Below are 22,344 nucleotides of genomic sequence, written 5' to 3' on the forward strand. Positions count from 1 at the left end.
TTGAAACTCATTTTTCCAACAAACTATTAATGTAAAAAACATACATGACGTTTAAACGGTAGACTTTATAATAATGTCAAATTAAGTTTGTTGTGTTGACATACTAAAGCACACCTAAAAGTACTTGGATTTGTAATGTGTTATTCGATATTACATTCAATATATTTTATTTTATTTTTTAATTTTTTTTCCGTCTTTCCGTTTCTCTTTATTTATTTATGTATTAATATATATATATATATATATATATATATATATATATATATACACATTGTTTTTTATTAAACAGTCAAACATACATACAAACCAACATAGTGCAGTAGTGAGCCATCTTGTAATTCCAGAAGTGACATTTTACGTGATTTACGTGTTTGATCTAAGTGTGTATGTGAGTGGGTGTGAGTGTGGGTATGTGTATGTGTGTGTATGCGTAAACAAAGTAACCATTTATTAAGTTAATATATTTTAAATGTACCTTTGCTACTTCATCTTTATAATTTTGCGATTACACATATGCTTAAATACATGATGACAAAGAAGTTAAAGTGCATTTTATTGAACCATAAATGCTTGTCAGCAGTGCACTTTAAACTTATTTCAAAAGTAATGGGTCAAAACTACTGGGTCAAAAAACACTTTAAAGTTGCATTTAATATAAATTGAATCTCTAATACATTTTCAATTAATTGCAAATCCATGCAATTATTGTGTGGTCAAAACCTTTACATTCAGTTCTCAGTGAAAAAAAATCAGTGTCTCCACAGGGTAGAGCTGGAGTGTGTGTGTGTGTGTGTGTGTGTGTGTAATAATATACTGTCTTATCTGTCGTTCTCCGGCGTGGTTTAGGAAATGAACCATTATATGAGCTTTATCTTGCATGGGCTGATGGTCATGAACTCTCACTGAAAATGAAAGCTCAGGATTCATCTCTGTTCTAGCTCTCCCATTGGCTGTCCTGAAGTAATCTAGCTCTCTCATTGGCTGTCCTTTTTTATAATTAAAAAAAGTATAAAACAAACAAACAAGTGCTACTCAACAGTGGTTCACTGTTAAAATTAAAACATGGAAGAAAATTAGTTTTAATAATAATTGTATTATTATTATTATTATGTTTAATAGTATTGCAACCAATAGTTAAACCAAATCTTTATTAGGACGGGTTGCCGTGCAGACCTTCTTCTGTGAGTTGAGGATAGTTTCTCTCTAATGAAATGTTATCAAAGTGAGAGTATTAAACGGAAAAGCACCGAAGATGAGACATTTAATGATACTCGATGGTATCGAGACAATTGGGTCAGTGGCAGTGCGCATAAAGTAGAAACTCGACACCCAGCCCTGCCCATAAACGACTGATCAGTGATCTGACACGCATCACAAAGCACACATATATTGGCTGGAATAGTCAGCATTTTATTGATAGGTTTCAATAAAAGCGTAATTTATGATCAATATTCCTCCGACTCGTCCACTATCTGGTCTGGATTTTCCCATTAATAGACACTTTTATCCTACGAGACTTACAAGTGTTTGGGTTTGAGCAGAGCTGAAACACACACGCTTTAATTACACCTATGAAGAAGCTTATAAAGTCTGCTTTTACGTCACATGCACAGTTGAGCGTTCTGTAAAACCAAGGGCAGTTTTACTGTAGAAACGGCAGCTGGGGTTGCCAGATCTGTACTGTAAAAATATGGGAGCAATATTTTAAGTTTAGAAACCCCCATATGATTAATTATCTGACATAAGGTTAATATACAGGTGAAACTCGGAAAAATAGAATATGGTGCAAAAGTTCATTAATTTCAGTAATTCCAACTTAAAACTAATATATTATATAGACTCATTACATGCAAAGTTAGATATTTCAAGCTTTTATTTGTTATAATTGTGATGATTATGGTTTACGAAACCTTTTCACAATATTCTAAGTTTGAATTTGGGGTTTTCATATCTGTAAGCCATAATCATCGCAATTATAACAAATAAAGGCTTGAAGTATCTCACTTTGCATGTATATAATATATAATATATTTGTTTCACCTTTAAGTTGAATTACTGAAATAAATGAACTTTTGCGCGATATTCAATTTTTTTTGTTTCACCTGTATTTCATTCACACAAATACAAACATGACACTAAAATAATGCAATAAACATTCATTTAACAACATTCATAGAGGCAGCATTAAACCCCAACTTAGAAGAAGAAACTAAGAAAGAACATCTAAAGTGAGCTGCCACACAGGGAATTCTGGGAATTTCTATTTATGGTTTTTGCTGTAAATTTTAAGAATAATTGTTCTTGCTAAAACTGTACATTTTAACACTATTTTGCTGAGAAATTACATTGAATATCCCATTAGATCTATTAGTTTTTCACCGCATTTGTTAAGGGATTTACTCATCAACAGGTTTTTACTGAAGTGTTAGAATTAATTTATTAATAATTAAGTTTGGCTCACTGAAGCTGTGGTGTGATTCTCCCCCTGACCTGCAGAGGGCGACACCACTCTCTCTCTCACACACACTCACACACACACCCCAGCCTGGTCCCTCTGAGATCCTCACACACTGTTTCCACCCTCGTCTTCTGCTGATTTATGGACATGTTCAGCTGTCGTCCTAAACTCGTCCTTATTTTGAGTTATCTGTCAAGGTTTTTAGATGACAAGCATTAGGCCGAAGCACAGATAGACCCCTCTGCCCTTTTTGCTAGACTTGTTTTTAGTCCATATTTTAGTTTTTGTTTAAATTTCTCAATTAAGCAAGATCCCACCAACGTAATCTTTATAATTTTGCGAGACCACACGAGGCTCTCCCAATGATGTTGTTTGACAGTGTTGACTTAAGCTCGTAAACGTCACCAAAATTATTAAAAACTCCCCCAAATTTCAGGATATGAATTGCCCTTGAATATTTTGTATAGTATAATAGTATAATTAAGCAATATCACACAAAGCAAGAGCGCTGTTTTCTCGAATATCAACACGATTGCAAATGTGATGAACATTTTATACATCAATTCAATAAAGAATAAGTTGATAATTTTTATATACAACTTTGTAAATTTTGACTGTTTTACTCTTATTTTGCCGCTGAAAGTAGTCTAAAACAAAGCAGAAAAGTTTCCCAGCAACACATAGCGGTGTTTCGTTCTCGAATGCTTCACCGTTTTTGAACAAATCGAGTGAGTCGATAATTCAATGACTCAGTCATAAAATCAGTGGACTCTTGCTTCTTTAATGAATGAATCAGCTGGTTTGAATGAATCGATTGAATGAATGATTCAATGACTCACATATTACGACACTGCCACCTACTGGCAGCTTTAGTTTTATATATAATAGTAACATTTCATTTACCGCCAACATTTCTTTATATAGAAATGTTATATTTAGAATATTAATCTAATCTCATAACATTATTTAGGCAATTGTAATTGCAGTGTAAATTGATTTTGATAAATGTTAAGATGGATTTTGTTGATACTGATTTCAAATAGTGTATTTAATTAAAATATAATCAACAATATGTAACTTGACTTTTTTGTAAAAAATTATACTTTTTTCACTTGAGCACCTATACCTAACTATAACTTGCCAAGGTTATTTACAGGCAAATAAACCAAAGTACTGTAGCTCCTGGTTTAGAGATTGGCATCGTTACCACCAAAAACTTTTGAGTTGCAAACTTAGTCAACATAGCGTTGTTTTGCTCTCGAATGATTCACTGTTTTTGAAATAAATAAGTTGATCATTTTTAGACACAACTTTGTCAATTTTGACTGTTTTACTCTTATTTTGCCGCTGAAAGTAGTCTAAAACAAAGCAGAAAAGTTTCCCAGCAACACATAGCGGTGTTTCGTTCTCGAATGATTCCCCGTTTTTGAACAAATCGAGTGAGTCAATGATTCAATGACTCAGTCATAAAGTCAGTGGACACTTGCTTCTTTCATGAATTAATCAGCTGGTTTGAATGAATCGGTTGAATGAATGATTCAATGACTCACTTATTACGACACTGCCACCTACTGGCGGCTTTAGTTTCACAAATACTAGCACTTTCCCTTTATTTGTGCGAGCTCTTTTTGGTTTCGAGGTTCAGCTGTTGTGGCATCACCTGTGTTTACTGCATATAGTAGTAGCTAGGGATGCACGATATATCGGCCAGCATATCGGTATCGGCCGATATATGTTCATTTTTAATGTTATCGTTATCGGCCTGGTAAGAAAATGTGGCCAATATATTAAAGCCGATAAATACCCAGACAGCAAACTGACATTGAATCAACGTGGAAACGACGTCTCTCATGACATTGAAACAACGTTGATTTTGCTCATCGAATTAACGTTGAACCAACGTCAGACGCGGCATTCTTCAAAGCTAAATGAAATCGAAAATTGGTTTGCTTTCATAACGTTGAAACAACATGTTGATTTCAAGTTGATTTTCCGTTAGTTTTGAAAGAATGACGCGTCTGACGTTGGTTCAACGTTAATTCGATGAGCAAAACTATGTCAGATCAACGTTGTTTCAATGTCATATTTCCACGTTGATTCAATGTCAGTTTGCTATCTGGGTAATGTATTATTCCCCTCAGCTGAGACACCTGTTGAGCACTGTTTATATTTTTGATTTTCTTGAAATATTATTGAAATTTCTTTAAAAAAATTAAAATATGGTTTGGTACAACATGTGCAGCGCAAATCTGTCATATCGTCTATACAACACTAAAATGAGAACATCATTATAATCGTGCGCTTGTGAGACTTTTGTTTTTGTAATCAGGCTCTCAAAATTAGATACAAATTTGGATTTAAATTTATCGGCCGATATATCGGTCATCGGCTTTCAAATATAAAGAATTATCAGTTATCGGTATCGGGCCGGCCAAAATTTTCATATCAGTGCATCCCTAGTAGTAGCTTGACCGTACACACTCTTCATATCACAGTCCTGCACACATTTCGGCAAAACATGCGAGCAGTCGCGTAGTTAGGGTTTTCTGGCGAGTGCTTTAAACGAAAACGCCGCTTTTCAAAAGTATTCGCACTAATGTAGACAGTCGCTTCAGAGGCTCGTGTTGCTTCAGCTCGCAGAGGATATTTGTGTATTTACGGTTTCCTACAGGAAGCTGCGGCCTGACTGCAGCTCTGCTGTGTGTTAAACTCCTCGACCCGACACACACTCGCTTTCTCTCGCCCCGTGACTCCACGAATGCCGTCCACATGAGTCTCCTGCGCCTGCACAGGCTCTCGGTGGTCTGGAAGAACTGGATGTTCAACCAAGACCCCGAGGCTTCTGACGCCGGCTCTTCTTCACAGGTGGAGAACGCCAGCGAGAGCGACGACGACGCTCTGCAGAGACACGGACCTCAGAGACACTCGCGACGCCGCTTCCATAAGGTGAACGCCGGAGGAGAGCGACAACTCATCGTAGACGCCCAGGACGCCTCGGACGCGGTAAGAGCTCCGATATAAGATCCTTTCTACAGTTTATATGTGACCCTGGACCACAAAACCATTCACAAGGGTACATTTTATTTAATTGAGATGTATATATCATCAGAAAGCTGAGTAAATAAGCTCTCCGTTGATGTATGGTGTGTTAGGATAGAACAATATTTGGCCGAGATACACCTTAGGGTGCAAAAAAAATGTAAACATTTGAGAAAGTTTTTGCTGCATCCACTCACAAAAATACATTTTTGATATATTTACGGTAGGAAATGTACAAAATATCTTCATGGAACATGAGCTTTTTGGCATAAAAATAAAAATCGATCATTTTGACCCGTACTGTGTGTTGTTGGCTATTGCCACTGATATATCTGAGAGATATGCGACTGGTTTTGTGGTCTAATGTCTGAGAAATGAAGTCGAGTGAAGTTCAACACGTTCGTGTGTTGATGAGTTTCTTCCGCTGATGTGATCTGTCTGTCAGTTAGGCTTCTCAGTAATCTGTTGGACACACTCCTCAGTTCTTGGACACGAGGCTTTGTGCCGTTAGTTAGCAGAGACTGTACTGTACTGTGTGTGTGTGTGTGTGTGGCAGGTGAGAGCTCATCCTCTCTTTGTTCACTGTGGATGTACTTTGTTTTTGTCAGCTGGTTAGTGTAATGTGTTGGTCAACATATGCACATGTTTATTGAACATCCAAGGCCAAACATTAAACTACCCAATAATCCCCACTGTATCACATTTTGTATTTCTAAGGCCTCTAAAGGATCAACATGATCAAAACTATTGATTTTATGAGACTAGTGTATTTGGACAAACGTCCTCCTTCAGCTCGTGTGTGTCTGCTGTCGAATCTGCACTGATTTAATCAAGTAAACATAAGAATAACTTTGATATTGTTAGTAATATTTCAGACTTTGGTTTTACTTGATTATCATACATATTTTTTTTTAGAAAAATCACGAGTATCAAATATGATCATCAGGCTTTTGAGGAAGGTTTATTTGTTCATCTCTCAATATTTTTTTTTTACTTTTGATATAAACTAATCATTTAAATATTATCTTACTAAGACATTATTGGCAGATATCGATATTTATTTATATGCAAAATTCTTCTGTCCTAATTCTAAATCAATACAGAAGAAAAAAAAAGGTTTGTATAATATGCTTTTTTAAAGTTTTAATTCAAATGAATGTCAAGTAGAGAAATTAACATTCTTTTACATGGAGTGTGTGTGTGTGTGTGCACATCTTAATCAGAATTTTTGAAACGGTTTAAGTTTTTTATTCAAACAATTATCAGAAATTCTTAATTAGTAAATGTCGTTCAGTGTTTTCGAGAGTTGCACCACATGACATTGAATTTGGCACACAAAATATAAGCAGTGAAACTTAGACTAAGGTATTGTTTTTTTCCTAAGAGATAATACAAAACTCAGACTTTTTTCTTGATGATATCAGGGGAGTTATTTGATCCCCCCCAAAAATGTATTTTAGAGAACATGAATAGACAGGCCATATGTGAATAGTCAGCTCATATGTGAAGTGATCAGCAGTGAGAAAGTAAACAAGGCATGCAAACTAGAGCAGAACGCGTGTCTTTGGTGTCGTTTCCTGTCAGACTGAAACTCGTCTGGGCCGCTGAATGTCAGTCAAGCTTCGATGGTTCACCAGTTTCTGCTGTCACTGCGTCTGTGCGTCTCCATATGTCATGAACAGTTAAAAGTGTGGCTAACACTTTATTTCGAGGGTCCCTTTTCAACATTCTGTTGACTAAGTAACTACAAATCAACTTACTCTCAGTAGAGTACAAGTAGAGTACAAGTAGAGTATCAGGAGAGTATTAGTAGAGTATCGGTAGAGCATCGGTGGAGTATTGGTAGAGCATTAGTAGACTATCGGTAGAGCATTAGTAGAGTATCGGTGGAGTATTGATAGAGTATTGGGAGAGTATTGGTAGAGCATTAGTAGACTATCGGTAGAGCATTAGTAGAGTATCGGTGGAGTATTGATAGAGTATTGGGAGAGTATTGGTAGAGCATTAGTAGACTATCGGTAGAGCATTAGTAGAGTATCGGTGGAGTATTGATAGAGTATTGGGAGAGTATTGGTAGAGCATTAGTAGACTATCGGTAGAGCATTAGTAGAGTATCGGTGGAGTATTGATAGAGTATTGGGAGAGTATTGGTAGAGCATTAGTAGACTATCGGTAGAGCATTAGTAGAGTATCGGTGGAGTATTGATAGAGTATTGGGAGAGTATTGGTGGAGTATTGGTAGAGCATTAGTATAATATTAGTAGATTATTAGTAGAGTATCGGTAGAGCATTAGTATAGTATTAGTAGAGTATCGTAGAATATCGGTAGAGTATCGGTGGAGTATTGGTAGAGCATTAGTAGAGTATCGGTAGAGTATTAGTAGAGTATCGGTATTGCATCGGTAGAGTATCGGTGGAGTATTGGTGGAATATTGGTGGAATATTGGTAGAGCATTAGTAGAATATCGGTAGAGCATCGGTGGAGTATCGGTGGAGTATTGGAAGACTATCGGTAGAGCATTAGTAGAGTATTGGTAGAGTATCAGTAGAGCATTAGTATAGTATTAGTAGAGTATCGGTGGAGTATTGGTGGAGTATCGGTGGAATATCGGTAGAGTATCGGTGGAGTATTAGTGGAGTATTGGCAGAGCATTAGAGTATCGGTAGAGTATCGGTGGAATATCGGTAGAGCATCGGTGGAGTATTGGTGGAGTATTGGTAGACTATCGGTAGAGCATTAGTAGAGTATTGGTAGAGTATCAGTGGAGTATTGGTAGAGTATCAGTAGAGCATTAGTAGAGTATCGGTGGAGTATTGGTGGAGTATCGGTGGAATATCGGTAGAGTATCGGTGGAGTATTAGTGGAGTATTGGCAGAGCATTAGAGTATCGGTAGAGTATCGGTGGAGTATCGGTGGAATATCGGTAGAGCATCGGTAGAGTATCGGTGGAGTATTGGTAGACTATTGGTAGAGCATTAGTAGAGTATTGGTGGAGTATCGGTGGAGTATTGGTAGCTTATTAGCAGAGTATTGATAGAGTAATGGTAGAGTATTAGTAGATTATTGGTGGAGTATTTCTAGAGTATTAGTAGACTGTCTGCTTAATATCTGTTGACTCTTTATTGTGATGCTCTTCAACAGGTATTCTACTGACTATAAGTAACTTTGCAACTACATATCAACTTCTAACCCTACCAGTCTACTAATACTCTTCTCTACTAATACTCTATTAATACTCTACTAATACTTTACTAATACTCAACACACTATAAGGAGAGTTAGTAGAGATGTTGGTCCAATGTTACTTATAGTCAACATAACGTGTTAAAGGGACCATCAAAATGACATATTTAAAAAAAGAAAAGTCTGGTGAAAAAAAATGTCTTGAAATATCTTGAATGTAACTCGACACCCTTGCCTCATTTAGTGTCCGTGGTTCTGTGGATATGCAACTATTTTCACCACAGCGGGACTTTAAAACCTCGCTCATATCTGACATCTGTTTACATTAATCTCCATCAAAACTAGAAGGACTCCACAGGTGATCGCTTTTGATACGAGTAACGTGGTTGATTTGATTTTATCTCGGTCATTATATCTAGAATTCTGTAAAAAGTAAGTTTAGGTTTATTTGAATTAATTCAATGAATGTGCGTGTGTGATTACCTGCGTCTCTATACAAACCTCAAGCTGTGAGTGTAATTACTTCAGAAACAGCAACGTTAAAACCTCATTGCTTAGAAACAAAATGCAGCTTTTCACTTGTGAAGATATTTTTTTAAATTTAATTCATGGAGCTGAAAACAAGTATCTGTGCTCCTGAATGGAAAGGAGAATGATGATTGATGATTGATCGATGATGTATTGGATAATAACCACTCTTGAATGGGTGCATCTTCATGTGAACTGTGCAACAATATCCAACAGTGTCGGAGAGCCTGTGTCTGCTGTTGAGTTGAAATGAAATGAGTGTTGAAATGACTTTAAACTGATAGTGATAGTGCAGTGTGTCACAACCGTGTCATTTGTGTATGAGTAAGACTCGTGCTCAGCTAATGTGGTCAGCGCGATGCTGACTAACGGGATGTGTCATCGGGACTCTCCTCACTCACACTTGTGCAGTTTTCATCTTCAAGTTGAAGAGAGAGAGTACGGCAAAGTGCTTTAGTAGTAATACGCAAAACATAATGTTTCATAAGTGGTACGTCTTGTTCTTTCTTCAGTTGGCATCACCTCTATAGTCCTTTGAAAAGATCAAAGGACTAGAATAATAACTCTATTGTCTTCTGTATCGCTGCTTTACAGCTGAAATTGAATTTGTTTCATAATTGATGAATTTTACAACATCAACAGTGTTTATTAATGTAAAGCCGCATTGAAACAATCTGTAGTGTATCGCTATTTGCCCGTTTTCGTTTATCGCAGTGACTCGCAGCCAAGATGGCGACGGCCGGCTCCGCCCACTTTGGGCTTCAAAACGCTCCTCAGAAACACAAAAAGTGTTCTCGTCGTTTGATAAAGTTAAGATTGAGCCCCTGTAGTCACTTGGACTATTTTAACGATGTCTTTAATGACTTTTCGAGGACAGCAAGAGCCAGTCCCTCAAGAAGCCTATGGACTAGTATGCAGGAGCGATCTTAATATCTTGAATATCTTAATTTGTGTTGCGAAGATGAACGAAGGTCTTACGGGGTTGGAACAAAATGAGGGTGAGTAAATACTCACAGAATTTTCATTTTTGGGTGAACTAACCCTTTAATCGGGCCAGCATTGCATCGTGACTAAAGTTCACCATTTGCGAGTCTTTAAGTCGTACCAGTTTAAACATTCAAACGACTTTAAACTGTTCAGTACTTGCGCGCTCTCTGAGAGTTGGTTAGACTAGAGTAAAGCCGCCTCACACACAGCTCGCGAGATTATTCCGCGTTAACAAACTAAAAATAGCAAAATTATGTCAAATTTGGGTCTTGGTAAGTATCCTCTAAACACAGTTGGTTATTATGGTTAAAAGCATTAGCGTTTTGAGATATTCTGCTGTCACTCTCTTCACCCTGAGCATGTCAATCAATTGTTGTTTCTGCATAAAAATCTGAAAATGTAATCATTTAAAATGATTTCAACATAGAAGAAATGACTTTTTTTTGGTGCACATTTGAACACTTAAGACCAAGTTGCTAAAAACTAGGTGTTGAGAAAAAAAAAGTTAAATTTAAGTTGTTATCTTTTTTGCTTTTATGGAATGTTTTAAGTTTTGTTTAGTCATTGAGCAGTGTAGATATGCTTCAGTGTCACAATAATGCTCATTTCAGATATTGAGGCAGACTTTAAAAGCAGAAGGAAGAGCCACTCTCAGCATTTTTATTTAACACATTTTTTTATGACAAAAAAATAAATAGTTTTTCAGTTATCACAACTTTTATAGCACTGTTACTAAACTCCAAATTCATCCGTATCGTGATACATATCGTATCGTGGCTTTAGTATCGTATCGTGGCATTGTTGGTGATGCACAGCCCTAGTTGTGAATGAAAACTCCTTTACCCAACGCTTGTGTGTGCTGCGTATTTCACTGAGCTTAGCAACGTGCACAGGACAAACTCCACCGAAATCAACTGTGAGTCTCTGATGTGCTTCACACTTGATATCCGCCAGTATCCAAGTTTCCATTACAGATTTGCGCAAAACTTTTGCGATATTTTCTAAATGTCGATAAAAAACGATTGTGAAATGGTGGCGTTTCCATTAGCTGATGTTATGCGTAAAACCCCCTCATGCAAATGTGTAAAAACTGTTTTTGCGATAAATGGGAGTTTTAACTAAATTTTCCATTGCCCATATTTTCAATTTGTAATTTCAATTTTTCGCAATTGGAAGGGTAATGGAAACGGCTGGACAGGTTTGCTGGTTTGCTGTTCATCAATAATCTGCACGAGCGCAGCTGGAAGCTTCACAAGGAGAATCTCCTCTGTTTGTGCTGGAGGTCTAATTTTAGAGGATGACATCATGCCAGCAGCCAACCCCCCCCACCCCACCGCTCATGTTTTCATCCACTCAATGTTGGAGGATTTTCACTCGCTTCAGATCCCAGCACACTCTACAGGAAGTGTGTGTGTGTGTGTGAAGAGCTGGGAAAATAGCAGGAAGTGATGTGTGCAAGCTCAACCCTGCAGGCGTTAACTTCCCAGACAGCAAACTGACATTGAATCAACGTGGAAACAATGTCTCTCATGACATTGAAACAACGTTGATTTTGCTCATCAAATTAACGTTGAACCAACGTCAGACGCGGCATTCTTCAAAGCTAAATGAAAATCGAAAATTGGTTTGCTTTCATAACGTTGAAACAACGCGTTGATTTCAAGTTGATTTTCCGTTAGTTTTGAAAGAATGACGCGTCTGACGTTGGTTCAACGTTAATTCGATGAGCAAAACAATGTCAGATCAACGTTGTTTCGATGTCATATTTCCACGTTGATTCAATGTCAGTTTGCTATCTGGGTACAGACCAAACTAAGTGCTAGAGGTCTTAATGTTAGGTCTTAATTTGGGGAAAGACTGACATAAATAATCTCTGGAGTCTGAATATCAATAATTATCAAAAAAAAAAAAAAAGTTAACTTTGATTCACGGTTGCTAAGGTGCGGCAAAACGTTTGAAGTGGGCGGAGCCGCTTTTAGTAAAATTACTATAACTAGAGAACAGAAGGAGATATATTCACCACACTTGGTACGCATATGCATGAACTCAATTTGAGGTCATGTACAGCCAATATAGGCAGTTTAACATAAGATTTTTAACAGTCTATGGTCCGCAACTGCCTATATTGGCTGTAAATGAGGTCACAGTAATAAGAAAACATGGTGATTAGACACTTTTTATTAGGTGCTATAACATATAGATAAGATGCTTCAACTGAAAAAAAAACATGGAAATGGCTATAACGCCCCAACAGTTAGTCCGATTGACTTGAAAATTGGTATGCACTGTCTTTGTCCAAGGGGCCATTATAGCTTATGAGGACAACGGCGTATCACAAAAAATATGGCCGCCATCGGCCAATAAAGTTTGAGCACCTATGAGACAAGGTTAACAGAGGCCAATCAGAGCGAAACTCATGGGTGTGTTCGACTCATGGCCCTAGAGCTCTGTAATAATTTTGAAAGAAATCGGCCACTAGGTGGCGCTAATGGGTTTTTCGGCTCTTTCATCACGTGGTATTTCACGCATCCACACAATATGCATATCATTTGATAGATCTCCTCATACTAAACAACTTTGAAGCCCTGCTGTCAATCAAACCGTTCATTAGATATATTCACGATTATGTAAAAACCTACTTTTGCAAACTAGTCCTTGGTTTTTAATCAATCTGAATTAAACCAACTGCGTACAATTCTCTCATTGTACTGCCATTATAATAAAAAAGTTGAACTTGCTATAACAGGGTCATTTAGAAAATGGGTGTGGCCAAATGCACACAAAAGCCTGTAACTCCTAAACAAAAACTCGGTACTTGGCGAAAATTGGTGAGCATATGCAACATATGATTCTAAACAAGCATGCAAACATTTATGAAGATCGGACCATAGATGGCGCTATAACTGTTAAAAATCGTACAAAAACACATATTTCCTGCCTATATTGGGTGTAAATGGCCTATTCCTTTTATGATTTAATTGGTTACACGGTTGCTATATAAAAAAATCTTTTTACACATCTCTTTCCATCTTGATGTACGTTACTTCTCAGACGAACCACGGCCCGATAAACACCAACACATTTAATCAGCGAAAACAGGAGGCGTCCAAAACCAACCCAATTTTCTCCATGCCTTAAAATATCTTGAATGTAACTCGACACCCTTGCCTCATTTAGTATTTGTGGTTATATGAATATGCAGATGAGCCCCGCCTCCACTCACTCACTCACTCACTCACTCAGAGATCCACTGGTTGGCGATCACACGTTGATCTGATTGGTTACAATGTCGTTTGTGACGTCAGAAACACCAGCGATTTCAAAGCGTGTTTTTGAGACTGTCTTTGGTTCGAAATACTCAGCAATGCCGTCGACTTATGAACTTACAGATATTAAAACACCCCATGGACATATAAACAACATTAAAAGTAGGATTTCCACCACAAGGGGACTTTAACAAATCAGGTCACTTGCTTCAGTTGAATGTTGCTAGTGCACGTTCACAATGATTTTTAGTTAGCATGAGCAAACTGATATCAGTTTCCCTGTGTGTTATTGTCACTGTCACTCTTCTGAAAGCTTGAGAGCGTGAGACCCGTACACACACAGACGCATCAATCAGCCTCGGGACGCCACTGTCACACTGATGCGCTTGATTTCCTGAGGAAAATGTGAGTAATGCTTGGAGTGGCAGAACTCAGCAGACACAATTAACAAGATGCTAACATGATGCTTATGAAAAATATTTTTTTTTAGGCAAACAGCCAGTTTTGAAGTATATTAAGACACCCATCAATTTTTTGTGTTCCATGCGGGGTATTTTATATTAATAGATTTGAACTGAGTTCCATTTTTATTCATTTATTATGAAACATATATAATTTTTGGCCCCTGCGTGCGCGAGTCGAGGCGTCTGAACCAGCGCTCGCGAGAGAGGAAGCACATCCGTTGTGTCTATCATGTTTACGCTCTACAGCTGCACCAGTTCTTCTCCTGCGCTCAATAAACCCGTCTGAAGCTGTTGACTTACAGTGGAAGATTAAATGTCTGTCGCTTTTGTACTGAGAGATTTAATGTCTACTCTCTCTAAAAAAAAACACTGGGTTCAAAACAACCCAACTTGGGTTATTTTCAACCCAAGGGCTGGGTAAATTCAGGACAGAACACATGTTGGGTTCATTTAACCCAGCAAATTGGATTGTTGATTTAACCCAGCTTGTGTCGTGTTCAGCGGAGGAACTTCTAACCTCAGACCGCCGCTTTCACTCGGTTGGGTTGTTATGTTTGACCCAAAATCTGGGTAACACAAAAAACTACCCAAACACTGAAAAAATAACCCCATAAAATGACCCAGGGGTTTGTGTAGATTTCTTTAGTGTACATTATGAATTATGGCAAAAGAATATTTGTAATATTATTATGTTTTTAAAGTAATATTTCAGGATGCAGTGTGTAATTTTTTTCGTTTTTCTTCGGAACATTTCCCATCTGCCATTGGTCAAACAGTCAGATAGCCCCGCCCCCAAAACCCCTCCCATTGGTTGAGTCAGTATTATTGTGATAGTGTCAGTGTTTCACTCTTCAGGAATGCCATCGTAATTAAGTTAAATCTCACACGTTGTACTTCACGCATCATGAATGTTACATGAACAAAAAGTTACAACACAAATGCACTATTAAAGCTCCCTGTGTAATATTTTCTTTCACATGACACATTTCATCATATGAATGGCTCACTAATAGTGGACAATGAAGAAATATATATCAGCATTTTCAAATACATGAAAAACAAATTGTTTTGGGAAACATTAAAACCATCTGAATATTATATTATAATATATTAAGCAAATGGGTTTTTTATTGCATGTATTATAACGTATTAGTGGTTTGTTTTTGTGTTTTCTTGAAATAAATGACCTAAATATGTTTTTATGTCACATCTGGAGAGACATTTTTAGTTTTCAAAGTGAAATGTGAGTGTTTCTTTTTATCTGCCGTGATTAAGAAACATTCAGATCTACATGGATAGTGAACCTGAAGCTCATGCAGGACTGCTTTTTCATGCTATTTCCGAGCTCAATTAATATTCTCATAGGAATGAATGTTGATTAATGTGTTTGATGAAACCCTGCAGAGACACGGTCTCAGGCATTGTGTAGCAATCCCCATAATCCTTCACACCAGTGTGTGTTATGTGCCCCGCTCACTCCTCGGGAAGCTCCATGTGCTGCGCTCTGATTGGCTGCCTCTGAAAGAGATGATGTCATGCCTCAGCTTCAGAGCCGAGGGAATGGGATGCGCTTCCCAATGCATCCCATCATCAGAGTTCCAGTGCATGCGGAAAACACGCCGTGTGCCGTGTGTGTACGCCGTCTCCTCTCCTTTGTCACGCTCACAAAGCACATTAGCATAGCGATTTACGCTCATGTACGGAGTGTGTTGGTGCACGATCAATAAAAGCGCTTGTGTTCTGGGTGAGGAAGTCAGTTCCAGCTCAAATGGAAATGTTTGACAGATCATGTTTTGTTGATTTCTCATGTCTTTCATTAAACGCTTCTGGATGTTTGGACTGGGAACGAGTCTGAGAAAAGCATGTTTTTGCAGTGGGCGCTCTCTGATCAATAAAGACGCTCGTGTTTCCACTCCTCCTCTCAGCCAATGGCTCTAATGCAGTCGGCCCATCTTACCCCACCCTCCTCCCAGCGCAGGTGATGTCATGCTTTCTCCCGGCTTCTCTCACTCCCAGACGCTCGTCTTCAGCGGCAGACCCTCGATCGGCGCGCGGCTCTCCGGGGAATGCTGGATTCGGCTGTTCTCCACGGAAAGCTCGCTCGGGACCGCACGGATGCGTACGCTGGTTTGCATGTGGTTTTGCATGTGCTAGTTAACATCCGTCCTCATCCCGGACTCCAGGAGTTCATGAGCTCGTGTGAAGATGAAGTTTGGGATCCTGCAAGGCTTGTGTCTGGTGGTTCCCGGTGACATGGATACGTGATCGGCTCGCTCTGTGACGGGTCAGGCGATTATCTGCTCTTCCTTTCTTTCTTTTTCACTGGAAAGTTTCCTTTTTTTATTGGGAGATGGCTTTCCTGGTCCGTTGCTATGCCAACTGCCTGCAGCCGTGGTCCTCCAAAGTAAGTGATGTCGTAATGGTTGTGTGTGTGTTCTTTCTTCGTGCATCCGCTAGCAGGGAGACACTCTCTTACATTAAGATAACTACATTAATTAGCATGACCTAATATACAGCTAATTAAGGTTAATTTCAACATTTACTAATGCTTTATTTTAATCTTGTTAATGAACTAACATGAACAAACAATGAATGACTGTATTTTTATTAATTAACGTTAACAAAGATACTATACTAACCATGGGCAATACAGTTGTTACTGTATTTGTTAATCTTTTTTTTTATTATTTTACCAGGAAAGTCCCATTGAGGTTAAGAACCTCTTTTTCAAGGGAGTCCTGGCCAAGAGGCAGCAAAAACACAATCAGTTACATTTATAAAAGGTTATACAACACAAATAATTAAAAACATTTACAATTTAAACGGGTCATTTCAGGTTCTCTCAATTTGGACTTAAAAGCATTTAAGTGAAATAAGTTCAGATATTTTCAAGTCTTTCTGCAAAAAATTCCAATTGTTTAGGTTAATTATTAAAAAAAACACATTTATTGTTTGTTCACAGTGCTCACAAGATTTTAATAAAGCTTTAGTAAATGTTGAAATTAACATTTGATTAATTAGTGCTGTATAAGTGCAGTTCATGCTAATTAATGTGCTGTAGTTAACATTAAACTGTCACCAAATATGATGTATATCAGTGATTTTGATCAGTTCTGATCACTCGGGTGTTATTACTGTACATTAGCGGTGTAAATCAGTGTCCAGTTTCACAGACACCTGAAGGACTTGATTAGCAGGATCAGGAGCGTTTAATGAAGCTCGACAGGCCTTCCAGGACCTGAGTGAGACACCCCTGCTGTAGATGACAAATGCCAGATTGCATTGCAAAAATAACCAAAACATGCTTCTCAAACATTCCCATCTGTCAAAAAAGATATTCCCGCCCCCAAACTCATGTGATTGGTTGAGGCTGAGAGAAACACACGATGTGATTGGATGGTGAGAAGTGGGCGTGTCGTACAGGAGTTCAGAGTCGGTTATGATGAGGAATAAAGGCCTGTTCACACCAACTATAAAGATAATGATAAAGATATAATGGGAACACATTAAGGTTCATTAGTTAATGTAACGTGAACTGACAATGAGCAATACATTATTTACAGTATGTATTAATCTTGGTTAATGTTAGTTAATAAAAATACAGCTGGTCATTGTGTGTTCATGTTAGTTCACAGTGCATCAACTAATGTTAACTAATACAACCTTTGTACATTATTGTACATACCTTAATACATCATTTATCAGCGTTTAGATTTCAGCTAAATGTTCTTGTTGGGCCGATAACGATAACATTAAAAATGATGATATATCGGCCGATACCGATAACGTGGCCGATATATCGTGCATCCCTACTTTTGCTGATAATTTACTCACCCCCGTGTCATCCAAGATGTCCATGTCTTTCTTTCTTCAGTCGAAAAGAAATTAAGGTTTTTGAGGAAAACATTCCATGATTTTCTCCATATAATGGACTTCTATGGGGTCCAAACGGTTCAAGACAACGAATTCAACGCTTTAAACGATTCCAGACGATGAATAAGGGTCTTATCAAGCGAAAACGATCGGTCATTTAATAAATAAATAACAAAGTTTAAGTTTTATAAGCTCAAATGTTCGCCTTGCTCTGTTCTGTGATGCGCGTTCGTGACTCTCATCAAAATGAACGAATCTTTTTCCAAGTCAATTTGTTCATTTCGTTCGTTGAATCAACTAAATGACACAATAAAAGATTCGTTCATTTTGATGAACGAGTTCGATCGTTTAAAGCCCTTTGAACAGTTTGCACTGAAACTGTCTGACTTTGAACCGTTTGGACCCCATTGAAGTCCATTATATGGAGAAAATCCTGGAATGTTTTCATCAAAAACCTTAATTTCTTTTCGACTGAAGAAAGAAAGACATGGACATCTTGGATGACACGGGGGCGAGTAAATTATCAGCAAAAGTTTTTTTTTTTTTTTTTTTTTTAGTGAACTACTCCTTTAACCTTATTGTAGAGTTGTCACACGTTTGAAATCACTTTCAGAACGATATTACCCAGCTGATGATGAACGATGGAAACATTGGCAGCCAATCAAAATCCACCAATAGTTTACAGTGACGGGCAAGCACACGTTACATCACCAAAACGAGATCGTCCACCGCTGTGTGCGCTGATAGCTATCTTTAAAGCTCTGGTTCTTGGTCTGAACGGGCCGAAACATGCGTTTTAAAGATGTGTTTTGATGGGTTAATAGAGGAACTCTGCTTCCTCTGAGCCAGAGAGATAATAAATAACAGTGTCTCTGGACTTCCCCTATTCGTGCAATACTGTTGCAATGCAGTCGCGTCCGGGCTTTACCAACACGTGCAGTCGCTCCAGCCGTAACCTCCTCGAGTGTGTGTTTGTCTACACACTCCACACTCGACTCATTCACAGCCGAAGTGAACGCCGAGTGCTAGAAGATCGACTCGGACTCCATGAACTGATGAAGCGTCTATAGTTGGCTAGCGATGCTTTTGGGAAACACACTCGTTAAATACTGCGATGTGCGAATTTTGCTTAAAGTGTGTAAAATAAACTTGAATTGTCTTTCAAAAATATTTAAAATGATATAACCTACATACGCATTTCACATTCACATCAGTGTTTTAGCGCAGCGTAAGAGCATAAGCCTACATTAGGGTTATTAACAACAGAAAATTAAAAATGAAACATTGCTTAGTCTGTGTGAATTAAATAAATACTGATTCTTATTAAAGCTACAGACGTTATTCAGCCGAGAGCAGCGAATGAGTCTTTTTTTTAAAAAAAATGTATTTATTGAATTTTTACAATTAACAAGGATATACATTTTACATTTAACAAATCAATTTAACAAAACGTTTAACAATCAAACTATAAAAGAATCAAAAAAAAAAAAAAAGCGAATGAGTCTTTTGTTCATGACCTGTTATTGCAAGCCGTTGCGATATATATATATTTGCGATATTTAGATAGTTTCGATATAAGTATATAGCCTAGACTATTGTAAGAGTGTCTAAAGGGGAAACCCTGACGTCATTCACACACCCTCGTGTCGGTCTGACACGTTTAATGTCTTCTGTGTTGCTCAGATTAGCAGAAACGACTGACAGTCTCGGCCTCAAACTACTTTCTTCATTTCTCCTGTCTGTCTTCATCGGTCCCTCCAGTTGCAGAACTGGTCAACAAAATGATGTATTTTTGTTGCAATCCTTCAAAATTCACCATTAAAATGATTCCTGAAAAGGCAGTACTGCTTTTCTAGTGTGTAAAAGAAATGTGCATTGATGTTAAAAAGAGTTATAAGCCTCAATGCAGCAATATAGTGCTGACTAACACACTCCTGAAGCCAACTATCACACACTTGAATGGTCAAGTATTCAATTCAATTCAGTTTTATTTGTATTGCACTTTACACAATACGCATCGTTTTAAAGCAGCTTCACAGAAAAAGCAGGAGTCCACATTATTAGAGGAAACTAAGTTATGCATTTTTGAAATGTACATTTACAAAACCACAGTTAGCTAAAAATGTGTTTATTTAAACAATGTAATAATACTTAAACACAGTTGTTAGTGTCATTGTTAAAGTGAACGTAAACCGAAAACATGTGAATCTGTGCATTAGATCTTAAAGGGATAGCTCAACAAAAAATGTAAATTAGCCCATGATTTACTCAACCTCAGGTCATCCTTGGTGTGTGTGTGTGTGTGTGTGTGTGTGATGTTCCTCTTTTAGACCAATACAATCGGAGATATATCAAAAAATGTCCTTTCTTTTCCAAGCTTTATAATGGCGTCTGTCCATCTTAAAGGGATACTAGGGATACATCTTTTTTGGAAATAGAGTTAAACAGTCGAGTTTTACCGTTTTCGAATAAATTCAGCTGATATTTAGAAGAATATCAGTGACCAGACAGTTTCTGGTCCCATTGACTTCCATAGTGTATATTTAGTATAAATTTTTAGTAACAATTCACTTGAAGGGGTGTACATGAGACTAACATGACACCTTCATAACCATGACATATGTCTTGAATATAATGTACGGATTTATCCATGTTTATGACAACTGTCATTAAGTGTCATTCGCTCAATTATGATATTTTTAATGCAATGACATTGTTTGAGATGTCTTTGTTATGAGACCTTGACATAAACCAATACGTCATAACCAATTCAATGTGTTATGAAAAATATTCAAACGAGTTAAAATGCCTCATGACAGCCGATGTCAAAACCAACCACATGACAGTTTAATGTAATTTTATGTCAAGTTGTCAGACAAAGACACTGACAGGTTATGATGTATTGGTTTATGTCAAGTTATCATAACAAAGACATCTCAAACAATGTCATATTTGCATTAGAAATGTCATAATTGAGCGAATGACACTTAATGACAGTTGTCATAAACATGCATAAACTTCCTTCATATGTCCTATCATGATTATGACGGTGTCATGTCAGTCTTATGCACACCCCTTCAAGTAAAGTGTTAGCCATATATATTAAAAAATATATACTATGGAAGTCAATGGGACCAAAAACTGTCTGGTTACTGATATTCTTCTAAATATCAGAAAATCGGCTGAATATATCAGAATATCAGAAAATTTAACTATTTCCAAAAAAAAAAAGTGGAGTATCCCTTTAAAAGTGCATCTGTCCATCAACAAAACACAGAGAAAATCACTCACTGCTCTCGACTGATTATTTTTTGTAGTTTTATTTCACTCAGTAAAGAATACAAGGTGTTGTTTTGATGATTCATTTTTTTTTACCTGAATTAAGACAAAGTGCTTTCTGGATTCTTTTTCTTTCTGTTGTGAATGACTATTGCACATCTAGTGTAGTAATATGGTAAATGTGGTGTACTAATTACAAAAAAAAAAATTCCAAAGAAATTTTCGACAGAACCCTGGAAATTACAGCCACAGATTCAGTCATTTAGATCGCACACAACAAAAACAAACGCTGTGCAAGTCTCCCGAAATGTGCTGTCACTCTGACTAATGTCTTCCCCGACGAGGATATACAGGCATAAACAACACGAGGCTTGGGTGAACTGGGATCAATTTAATGAAGAAGGGTCAAAGGTCATGTTATTTTACAGGGCGGACTACTTCATGATATGATGCACATCATGGTATATATCTTCATTCCTTAGAGATCATGATCAGATGTTTGCATTAGGGCTGTCAATCTTCCTCTACAATACTAATCGAATTCCTTTCCTTATTTTATTTAATATTCGAATATTAAATGCTAAAATTCATCCTATTATTAATATTTACGACATTACACATGCTTATGGATCGCCAATGCCACTATAGCATGTGGTTGTTGTTACACGTTCGGTCCACTAGAGGGACATCTAATACACATTTTATTCGTGCTGAATATGGTTTAAGCGATTCTGATCGTTTCCGAAAAGTCCACCAAAAATTCTGAAACGGTTCGACTCGACTGTTCCAACAAGCTCGATGCGCACCGAATCCGTTGAGATATTTGTGTTTTTCGCTTTTCGCTTTTTACGCCGTTAAACATTTAGGCTACCATTTTTGACAGTTGCCAAAAACTTTATTGTTCATCAGACAAAACAAAGGCATTTTATTTTCACAGGCGAAAAGGCAAGATTGCATATAAAAGGAAATTAAAAAAATATACATGAAAAAGCAACATTCGAATTGTATCTTGAGCATTCGAATATTGATTTTTTTTTTTAATATTCGAAATATATTCGAGTTTCCGGATTTGTTCCAACAGGCCTGGTCTGCATTGGTGATTGTTGATGTGCAACAGCCTCATAACGTCCCACTGATCCGATCTGCGCTCATGACGTGCTGTGATGTGTCCGAGCTGGAAAATCTCCATCATTCATAATTCAGGAGCCGATAATTGGCCTTCAGCTTTGTGTCTCGGCTGCACTCTCCGGCTCCATTAGTGTCCCG

At 37.6% G+C, this 22,344-nt stretch overlaps 1 protein-coding gene across 10 annotated transcripts in view; it reads left to right on the plus strand.

Annotated features, from left to right (window-relative positions):
- The window catches only part of rapgef6 (Rap guanine nucleotide exchange factor (GEF) 6), a 110,609-nt gene that overhangs the window by 19,754 nt on the left and 68,511 nt on the right, over positions 1-22,344 (plus strand). For 9 of the 10 annotated variants that reach the window (XM_089124028.1, XM_089124022.1, XM_089124029.1 and 6 more), the window contains one exon: positions 5,324-5,461. In XM_089124028.1, the coding sequence (XP_088980154.1) occupies positions 5,324-5,461 (138 nt within the window). Of the gene's footprint in view, positions 1-5,323; positions 5,462-15,924; positions 16,331-22,344 lie in introns of those variants that run through there. The other variant, XM_089124031.1, reaches the window with a different exon arrangement.

The sequence above is a fragment of the Pimephales promelas genome, chromosome 19 (assembly GCF_988280905.1).
Source record: "Pimephales promelas chromosome 19, fPimPro1.hap1.1, whole genome shotgun sequence".
Taxonomy (NCBI): domain Eukaryota; kingdom Metazoa; phylum Chordata; class Actinopteri; order Cypriniformes; family Leuciscidae; genus Pimephales; species Pimephales promelas.